Source organism: Candoia aspera, chromosome 10 (assembly GCF_035149785.1).
Source record: "Candoia aspera isolate rCanAsp1 chromosome 10, rCanAsp1.hap2, whole genome shotgun sequence".
In the NCBI taxonomy this organism is placed as follows: domain Eukaryota; kingdom Metazoa; phylum Chordata; class Lepidosauria; order Squamata; family Boidae; genus Candoia; species Candoia aspera.
In genome coordinates, this window is record NC_086162.1 from 12175567 (window position 1) to 12186861 (window position 11295).

The 11295-nt window shown below is 43.6% G+C and overlaps 1 protein-coding gene across 1 annotated transcript; it reads right to left on the reverse strand.

Moving 5' to 3' along the window:
- Positions 1 to 246: 246 nt before the first annotated feature.
- FCN3 (ficolin 3) lies at positions 247 to 10972 on the reverse strand. The gene is given in 8 exon segments (XM_063312288.1): positions 247 to 482; positions 1629 to 1679; positions 1682 to 1761; positions 5193 to 5318; positions 7962 to 8049; positions 10679 to 10756; positions 10759 to 10782; positions 10861 to 10972. Coding segments are annotated over 8 exon segments (795 nt in total).
- Between the last annotated feature and the right edge of the window lie 323 nt (positions 10973 to 11295).

Here is an 11295-nt window from a genome sequence, read left to right on the forward strand (position 1 = left end):
GTTATGCACTTACATTTTTGAAATAAATATTTTTTAAAAGCCAATATGCAAAACAAATCTATGTAGATCCCTTTGAAAATGGGTATAGGAGACTGAGGATGGGTTAAATAGGAATGTCAAGTATCCTGTGGTTAACCTGTACAATCCTACTCAGAGGGTTTACTCAGAGTTAAGACTCATTGCCGTTAGTAATAAACATAAACATGGATGCAATTTTGTCTGCTTCTCTGGCTTGTAAGCTTCTCTTTAATGTATCTTCATTTCTGTGCACTTATAGGAGGCAGGGCCTTTCCCAGATGCCCAGCCAAAGCCATACCTCTGCCCCTTTCAATCTCCAGGTGGGTAGCCACCATTCAGGCTGGAACTATAGCAATTTATATACCACCAAGCGCCAGGGACAGTAACAGCGCAGTTTTCAGTCCTACTGTCATTATTCTTGTAGATGGAAAAAGGGTGTCTGTTATAAAGAGACAGAGAGTCACCTGCAAAGTAGAAGTGTGCAGTGTGCTTATTTTGCTACAATAAATCTCCCAGCTACCACTAGTATTCAGTCTTAAGTAGCATAACAATAGCAAGTTAAACAATGAGAATGAATCTTCCACCAGATTTGGATTTTTTTAATTTTCCTCCCTTTTAAATCTGGGTGTTGGCAGCAAACATAAAATTAGCACTAGTTCCCCCCCTCCCCTGCCCACAATACTCTTTCTCAGCCCTGTTTGGAATCTCTTGTGTGCTACCCCTGGCATGATTAATATATTTAGTTTAGTTTAGCCTTACTGTGTTGTTTGAACCCTGCCAACTGTGGCTTACTCAATAAATTACAAGCCATGGCTTGATGTGATGAATAAACCAGGCCTGTTCTCCAGGAATGCAGAGACCATGGATGCTCACACGGAGAGGCAAATGCTGCATGCACCATGGCATAAATGACATTACTTACGTCATCGGATATCGTGTCTCAAGTACTAAGCTGTATCTTTTGAGCAATGGCATCACGGCCCAAGCATCTCATTTTGATGGCACTGTGGCTTGTTACAAACACTGCTAGTAGGCAATACCTACTCAGCCATCAAACAGCCTTTGTGGTCCTCTCTTCTCCAAAATACAGCTAATCCAAGATGTGTGGGCCAGAGCCACACTAAAAGCAAGCCACCTTGCATGCCACACTTACCTTAATCATAAAACTGAGGCAGGCACTCCTGCAAGTGTGGCATGCAAGGTGGCTTGCTTTTAGTGTGGCTCTGGCCCACACATCTTGGATACACCATAACCAGAATCTGAATAGCCTCATGTCCCAACAATGAAGGGCCACCAGGAGTCTATCCAATTTGTCAGGTACTCAGAGCAGTCAACCACAATTAACTTTTGGAACTCCTGGCTGCCGGATATGGTGTTGGCCTGTATCTTAGAAGGCTTTGAAAAGTCCAAATGGTGGGGGAGAAAGCTACCAGAGAACAGGCTTGCAGATTTTGCTACGAGGACCACTTGGTCCTTTTAACATACTTTTAGTTGAAGTCAGGTTTCTTACAAGCAAGAATGGAAACCCAGAGATGGAGATAACCTGCTTGACAGGAAAAAAAATCACCTTTGGAATAAACACATATAGCGTACTGACCGTTGTCTCTCACCTGCAGAACCTGACAGAAATGACCCTGGGACAAGCTGGTAGTTCTCATCTCCTTGAGCTGGAAAGACTCCTAATGAGCAAAGGATTTTTGATCATCAAAATCCACCAAGTTCACATGAAATTCATGCACTCCTGAGAATAACAAGGTGCAAATTCAGCACAACCTATAAACTCTTTTACCAAAGAGTGAATGACCTGGTATCCTTCAGGGACTTTGGACTCCAGATCCCATCAGATCCGACCAACAGGATCAACGGCAAGGGAGTGTGGGTGTTACTCTCCAAAATATCTGAAGGCACCAGGTTGTTTTGCTAGAGGGCTTAGCTTGTTTTGCTAAGGAGGTGCAATGGGTTACAAGAACAAAAAAATCCTGTTGCAGTAAATTATTACTGCACAAGGAATCAGTCAGTCCAGACAACCTGATTTTAGTGCCGGCTAAAATCCTGGGATATTGCTGTTTTGACATATCTGGAGGGCATCTGGCTGGGAAAGGCCCATTAAATTAGGGTGATGTTAAATTATTGTAAATTTTCATTTTTGCCACACACTTTCACTTTCCTTCCAAACTGTTGAACTGAACCTGTTCTAATGATAGAAACATCTACAGCTCACTTATCTTTATAAAGTTAGCTTGCAAGTATCTTTTCCCTTTCCCAAATACATTTTTCAAAGGAGGAAAAGTCTTCACAGTAAAAAAATGGGGTGACATGGTTATTCCATTTGCTTTTTGTTACTGGGGGCCCCCATGTATTTCATTCTCTGAGTCTTTTAATTTGTATTGTTTTCAGTATTTATTTGTTTGCACTGCCTCTTTGCCATTTCAGCACTATCTCGGATTAGTTCAGGCCGACATACTGTATATCTTTTTTCTTTCCTCCCTGAATACTCCAAAGCTTTTTATTTTTATTTTTTAACAAGGCATTTGGGTTGGATGTGGAAGATGGCGGCAATCTTAAAAGTGTATCTGCCTCTTACAGGTAGTCCTCGGTTAACAACTTGTTCAGTGACCATTCAAAGTTACGACAGTGCTGAATGAGTGGTGGTTATGACCAGTCTGCGAAGTTCCAGCTGTCCCAACATCCCTGCAGTCACGTGATTGTGATCTGGGCACTTGGGAACAGCTCACACGACAGTTTCGGCTTCCCACGATCACATGATCACAATTTGTGACCTTCCCTGTCAGCTGTCCACAAGCAAAGTCAATGGGGAAGCTGGCAGGGAAGGTCACAAATTGCTCGGATTAAGCCTCCCCCACTCTCACTCTCCCCCAGCCCCTCTGCACTCACGCCTTGCCTCCACTGCCACCCATGCACCCTCATACACCCTCCCTGAGTCCTGCTGTGCTTCCACCACACTTCTCCCTCGCACCCCCTTGCTCCCTCTCCCACCTGGCAGCAGCCACTTGCAAGCCGCCTGGGACTTGCAACTTCCTGCTGGCTTCCCCACTGACTTCGGCCTTTGGAAGCTGGCAGGAAGTCACGAGGTGGTCCTCGCTTAATGGCCCACAATCCTTGCTTAACAACGGCAACAGGGCCTGCACATATTGCCATCGCTAAGCAATGCAGTCATGTGAGGTCGCACTTTATAACCACATCACTTAGCGACAGAAAGTCTGGTCACAGAGGATTTTAAAGATTAATATACAATTGAGACCAGAGGTCTTTCTTTTGGGACTGATGGACAAGGAGTTGGAAAAACGTTATGGAACTTTGTTTTTATATATGGTAACTGCAGCGAGATTATTGCATGCACAAAGATGGAAAGATTCAGTACTACCCACAATGGGGGAATGCTTGGTGAAGATGATGGAACTTGCTGAGATGGCTGACTTGACTTCTTTGATTAGTGAAAAGACAATATCTATGTTTATTGCTGAATAAACAGAGACATTGTCTTTTGGAAACCCCTTATGGACTTTTTGCAGAAAATGGGGAAAAAATTAACTTATGATTTATGGCTTTGATGATTAAACAGGATTATAGAAGGAAGAGAGTTATGTTGTAACTTTAGAGAAAGCGGTAAATTTATAATTGTACTTATAACTGCTATAAAGATTGGAAGCCACTTCCTTGTATCTTTTTTCTTTCTTTTCCATCTTTCTTTTTTCCTTTCTTGCCTTTTAGCTTTCTCTTTGATTTCTTTCTGTTTTTTCTTCCTTACCTTATACTAGTTTGTATTGGTTTTTACCTTCCTTTTTAAAAGTTTTAATTTTCTGGCCCCAATTGCAGTCGTAACTCAAGGACTACCTGTATTTTAATTCCGAATGACCTGGGGTGTGTATCTGGAAAGAAAATGTTATGTACCAGAAGTCACATGGATGCGCAGCTATGATTTGGCCTCCAATAGATAAGTCCTCCCCAAGTGATACTGTGAGAGCTGCCGAAAAATATCTTAAAGAAATGAATGGGTTTAACTCAGAGCCGCATACAGTATTCTGTGCACACCCATACATTCCTCTCTCTATTCATTTTGGAATTAATTTAAAATGAACAAAACAGCCATCCCTCAAATACCAAGATAAGACAGGGAGTGCCAGTAGGATTAGAACTAGATGGGGCATTGAGAAATCAGAGGGAGATACTGCATCATACCCCCAAAGACTCCAAAGTTTGCAGAAATACAACATTTTTTAAAAAAAAGATCTGAAATATTTTTAGGATAGGACCTAATAGGACCACTGTTTTCTGGAGGAGGAGGAGGAGGAGGAGGAGGGATCTGCTGCAAAAGATCTTATTTATTCTGTTTTTTAATTATTATTAGTCCAGAAAGAACACACAGCCTTCAATGTGAGAATGAACAACTCTGCACTGTGTATTTAGCCTCCAGCAACCTAAAGCTTTCCAAAGATATTAGACCAGTGTTTCTCAACCTTGGCAACTTTAAGATGGGTGGATTTCAATGCCCAGAATTCCCCAGCCAGCCATCACTGGCTGGGGAATTCTGGGTGTTGAAGTCCACCCATCTTAAAGTTGCCAAGGTTGAGAAATACTGCATTAGATGATAACTCCCCTCATCCCCAGGTATTCCCACAGTTAGATGGAAACATGTATACCGCAGGCCCTAATATTTTGACTAGGAAGTAGGGCTGCCTCTAGGGGGAATTTCCAGATGTAATGTGGGGCCAGAGACTTGCTTTGACTTCACACGGGGAAGCTTAGCTGTAGTTCGCCTCCTGCAGGTTTAAAGAGGCACAGCAAGGCCCTGCTTATTTCTTATTGATGTCCTGCCTCTCCTGGAGGAGTTCAAGGGCAGGGGCATACATGAGGGAGTCAAAAAAGTCAAGATGATGGCCTGGCTGTTTGATTGAAGCCTCACCCTGTTTTATGTGTGTTGCATAAAAAGGGGGCAGGGCTTCAGTCCAGGCACAGTCACCATCTTGACTCTTTTGATCTCCTTGCTCAAGATAGGCATAGATAGCATTCTTCCAATTTCATCCTTCAGCAACAGTCCTGTGGGTTGGAAGAGAGCTGAAGCTAGACTGGAACCTAGGTTTCCCCAGTGTAAGACCTTACCTACTACCCCACATTGTGCCAACATTTTCTCAGGTGAGAAAATTCTCTTTCTCTCCTGTGTGATGAGGCAAATGTTCTCACTGCCAAGCCAAAAGCCTGACTGTTGACTCCAAAAGCCTTTCTTTTATTCATTCCAGGTGTGATAAAAATCTAGACTCTTCTCTTCATCTTTGAAACACCTGAGAAAGGGAATAGACTGAGACCATTGTCCTTGACTGAGATCACTCCTTGAATTAAACCATGTTTTGACCTTGATATGCTTTAGTGCCCTAGTTCACATAGAATGCGAAGCCATAAACCATGATCTGCAATAATGATGGCTGGGTTCACACATTGTGCTAAACCAAAATCAAATGAGCCATATTAATACGATGTGTGAACCCAGGCATTTACAAACCTTGTAGCTACCATCACACCAGTGGAGGCCATTTGGTTATCTTGTGGTTCAACGTACTGTGCAGATCCAGAAAATTGATTAATTCAGTAATTAGGTTAAGATGATCACAATGTTGTTTTTTCATTCAACCACCTCATTCTGGCTAGAGGCATACATGCACACAAACCTAATCCAAAGCTGGTCCAAATCATTTTGAAGCCTACATTCGAGTTCAATATCTAGGCTGTAAAAATTGGCATGACCAGAAGATAGCAGCAAAAGGATACAGAAATACCCAACTCTCTGTGACCATCTAGTGGCTGTCCAGGTTTTTGCAGCCTTACCCTACCTGTGAAGGAGCAGCATAACCAAATACAAGCCCTTTTCTGGCAATAACAAGACATTTGAAAACATTCAACAATTAATAATTTCCTATTCTTTGATGACATCACAATTCAGCTGCCTGGATTCAGTGATCTGCATTGCTTGGTAGGGCAGCAAACTGTTTGCTGAATGCTTGGTTAGAATAGAGCTTCATGGCTGTCTTAATGCTAAGTCAAGGTAGGGCTTATCACCTGGAAAGCCCATAATGGCTTGTTACCTGTGGGACTGTCTCCTCTAGGTAGAACCTGTCCACTGAACATGTGCTACTGGGGGCGGTGGAGGCCTGGGGGGTAGCCCTCTTGGTTGAGCCCTCTTCACTCTAGAACAGACTGCCTCCTGAGATCAGGACAGACCCCAACGTGATAACATTTAGGAAAACAGTAAAAACTGTGCTGTACCACAGGGCCTTTGGTCTCTTCCATAGGGCCTTTTAGATATATAGCAATATGAGGAATCAGCAGTGAGTTATGGTTGTTTTCATCTGTCTTTGGTCATTTTTATTATTGTAAACTAAGGAGTAGGGGACGTGGTGGTGCTGTGTGTTAAACCGCTGAGCTGCTGAGCTTGCCGATTGGAAGGTTGGCGGTTCGAATCCACGTGACGGGGTGAGCTCCCATTGCTAGTCCCAGCTCCTGCCAACCTAGCAGTTCGAAAACATGCAAATCTGAGTAGATTAATAGGCACCGTTTCGGCAGGCAGGTAACGGCGTTCCATGTAGTCATGCTAGCCACAAGACCACGGAAGTGTCTACGGACAAACGCCGGCTCTTTGGCTTTGAAATGGAGATGAGCACCGCCCCCTAGAGTCGGACCCGACTGGACTTAATGTCAAGGGAAACCTTAAACTAAGGAGTAGGTGACATACCATTGTATGACAGACAGACAGGCTGTAATGGTAGGTGGGAATGACCTTGGGAAACAGGAGGAACAGCTGCAGCCTAAACAACGGTCTGATATTGATATTGAACTTTGAGTTCAAAGGAGGAGGAATGGACAAAGTGTTTCAGAAGGGACCCTCCCTAGTTTTCAGGAAAGTAAAAATGTGGGATGGGAGGGGTACTTTCAGACTTGCAAGATTCTGTTAATGGAACCTGACAATAAAGGTAGAGTTAGTATTTGTTGTCGTGCCTCTTGTCTGGACTACCTCGAACAGAGACAGACAGACAGACAGACAGGGTCTATGGACCACAACAAGCTGGCATTTTTGTTCATTTCATTCAATATTAATTACTTTTAGATTGTAAATCCCTTGAGATAGGGACTTCAGACCTCTGATCTATTTTTGTTCTTATCAAGAACCATGTCCATAGACAACATGACAGCATAACACTAACAACAACAACAACAACAACAACTACCACTGTGGATGATATCAGTGACATCTATTAATTGTTGAGCTGAGGAGTCCTTCTGGTTTAAACTAAAAAAAAACAATGCAGAACATGTTAATTGCACCTGAGAGGCACAGTTTCCATCCATTCAGGACCACAGCAGGCTTTATTCTGCATTTTGAGAGTTGCACTTCAAAAGTGACCTGTGAAATGTTTCAGGAGCTTTATGGGCTTCTTTGCTTCTAATGCACCCATTTATCCCTCTGGTCGGAGGAGATGGGTGGTGACAAATTTGATACATGAATGAATGAACAAACCTAATCCCCCTGTGCAAAAAGCCCCCCCTTTTTTTGCCCTCTCCAAAAAATTGGGGGAGCTCTGAAGCACCCGGAAAGGATGCTGGCATACCACACTTTTCATAGTCCTGTGCTAAGCCACAAACCATACTTTATAGATCACAAAGATGGTCTTATGGTTTAGCGCAGGGTTCCCCAAAGTGGTCGATATCAACCCTCAAGTCTTGATGGGACTGTCCATTATTGTTATTAGTAATAGTAGTAATGGTGATAGTAGTAGTGCTATTAGTTAAAGTAGTATTTATTAAATTATTTTCATATAGTAAATGTTTGGGGGTCAATGAACCATCTGAAACTTCATGAAAGGGTCAATGAGCTGAAGAGTTTGGGGACCCCTGGTTTAGTGCTTAGTAACCAACATGTCCAGAATCTCCACCTCAGTGGCTGGCAGTTGGACAGGTAGATGGTATACCAGCTGCTCAGAAATTCTCCCTTGCTTAATAGCTCACTGCAGTTCTTTGGCCCTGGAGATTAATCCAAAGGACATCAGAAAAATAGCAGAGACAGGAACACAATTGACTCAGGACTCTGGAGCCCTAACATCATGGCCTTCATTGATCTCATATGTCAGAACGTCCTTCAGGACTTTTGGTTTTCAACCCCACTCAGTCCTAGGCAGCAGCATAACCATGGCCAATAACATGAGACTGTGGGACAGTAGTCCAAAATATCTGAAAACCATCATTTATCTTATGTGAAAACCTTTCAACATATCTGACTGTGGTTCAGTCAAGTACATATCATACAGATAAGCATCGATTGACCAGGGTGTGCTCAAGATTTGAAGGGATAGTGGGCAAGATGTCTTCTGGTGAGTCCCCTCCTCTCTTGGTGGGCTCCAGCAAGCAGCGGGGGCAGCAACAATGATCTCAACAGCACCAGATAGGTAGACCTGTCCTTCTGATGTAGTTCTGCTTGGAGGTATTGTGGGAGATTGAAATGCAGCTAGATGTTAGGTCAGGAAGAAAAAGGAAATTAAGGGGAGGCATGGCAGGTAACAGCAATTAGCTGGCCGGGCAGCTTTCCAAGGATGCCAGATGCTGACACTGGGCTTATTTAGAAGTTGAGTCCATTAGATAACTTACACATCCATCCTTAATGGTTAATCATCCTCTCCTCGGGCTTTCAAATGCTCTAGATACCCATTTGAATGTCATATCCTCTTTTCCTCTTAATTAGCAATCTTCCTGGATTTTAATTATGTGGCATTTTACTTTTCTTGCTCCCAGTTCTTTTTTTTTTCAAATTTAGTTTGCTATAAAATCAAGAGCCAGTTTGGTGTAGCAGTTAAGGCATCAGGCTAGAAACCAGGAGACTGTGAGTTCTAGTCCTGCCTTAGGCACAGATCCAGCTGAGTGTCCTTGGGCCAGTCACTCTCTTTCAGTCCCAGGAAGAAGGCAATGGCAAACCACTTCTGAAAAACCTTGCCAAGAAAACTGCAGGGACTTGTCCAGGCAGTCACCAGGAGTCAGCACTGACTCGAAGGCACAAAACCAACCAAAAGGAAACAATGCAAATAGAAAATTGAACTTTTGCCTTTTTCAACCAGATTCATCCCTGAATATGCTCTGATAATTTAACTTAAATGGCAGGTGGAATTCCCCCATCTGCCCTGATTACAGGACTGCTGAGTGTGTCCTGGCATGGTGGCAAACCATCACTGCAAATTTAAGGATGGGACAGGAAGAATAATAGTGTATAAGGGCTATTCTTCCCATTCAGTTCACTGTTTGCTTCCATTTTGCTCCATCCCATCATCTGCTGGATATGGCTCCTTAGCTCCCAAGCACCTTTTGCTCATTTCAGAGTTGCTTTTATTGACATTTAATAACCATTTTATTTATAAAATACATGCATCATCATTCACTGGTGTTCTTGAAGCACTGATGACAAGACAGTGCCTGCATTCAGTTGTGCTTCACACTTTGAAGAGGGATGTTGAACCACATTTGGAAGGAAGGAAGGAAGGAAGGAAGGAAGGAAGGAAGGAAGGAAGGAAGGAAGGAAGGAAGGAAGGAAGGAAGGAAGACGGACCGCTTTCAGGGAAAGGATTGCTGATTGTCACAGGCTGGGGAGGACTCACAACAGACCAGTTACTTTATTCTTGCACTCTGGCATTGTGCTGTTAGTGGAAATCATCAGAAGTGAAGGCATTAAACAAGAGAAAGGCAGACATTTTCTTGTTAAAGGAATAAAGATGCTCACCATTTTGGCAGAGAGAAGAAAGATCAGGAGGTTCACCTGGTATGGGAAGAAACTGAATATGTTACTAAACAAACCGTAGCAAGTAGGCCATGCATTGCACAATGTTTGATTTTAGAATCAAGTCCAGCTTAGAGAAAGACCTAGATGAAGATGAAATTTCTGTGACTGTCTCCATGGAAGGATTTTGTTTACCTTCTCCTGTATTCTCTCAAGCAGAGGGGAGAAGTCCTCCTTGGACCTGAAGCTAAGCTTAATATCAGAGCAAAGAATAGCCTTTAGTTTCCATGGAAGCCAATAGGTAGCACAGAAGCAGACTTTGAGCTCAGTAGCACACTCCTAGTTTTGTTCCCAGGAATGGTAGGCGTATCCTCCATGAAGTTATCCACTCCACCTTTTCCAAATGTCCAAGTTGGCAGACTTCTCTATATTTGCCTGTAGCTAGTTCCATAGTTTAATTATGCTAACAGTGAAAAGGGGCTTCCTTTTGTTGGTCTAGACCAGTGTTTTTCAAACTTGGCAACTTTAAGATGTGTGGACTTCAACTCCCAGCATTCCCCAGCCTATATGACCCCCGTGGACTACAGTTGCTCATCCCTGAGCTCAGCAGGTAGTTATTAATGCTGGGAAAGAGCTTTGCTTGAGGGGTGGGCTACAGTTTGAGGACCAATGGACACCTTTGGCATTTTGTATTCAGGTTATGGAGGGTCCCATAAAAGAGGACAATAGAAGGAGAGCAGTGTACATTGCCCCAGAGGCGGCAAACATGGGCATGGTTTAACAACAGACTAACTTACCCAAAAGGAAATTGGAACAATAATTTCTGCTTGGAATCCTTGGTGTCACACCCACACCCACACCCACACAGACACACACACTTTTTTATCCTGCCTTTTAAGCCAAGGGGACCGGGTGCTCCCTCCTCTCCTGGCAAGCCAGGGCATCCTTGCAGGATGGCAAGTCTCTTGTACCAGAAAGACCTACAGTCTTCACCTCTGCAGAAAGACTAAACTACAGTAGGAAACTGCATGTTCCTTCCAAACCCTGAGCTGTGAAGGCTCCAGTTCTCTCACCAAGGGGTTTTTCCAGCTTGTCCAGCATAGCTCTATCACCATCAGTGACATCTTCACCAGACTCCATTATAGCTGATCCCAAGCCATTAGGCACTGGAGCACTGTATCTCATGCCCGTTCTGTTCAGAACCCACATGGGGTGATGAAAAGATACCCTGTATTAAATGGAGGGAAGGAAATTGACCTGTGCACGCAGTAGTAGTCTTTTTCTTTTAAGGTGAATCAGCAGATAGTCCTAACTTCATCAAGCTGATGGAGTCTTCTGAGACTTTGAAAGCCCCACTGGACTCTTGCCAGCAGAATGGAAGTGAGAAGAAAGAGGCATTTATTATTATCATACAGGGCCGCAACTGGGGGGGGCAAGCGGGGCATGTGCCCTGGGCACCATGCTGGGGGGGGGGCGCCAAAATGAGCATGGAATCCATGTTTGCCCCA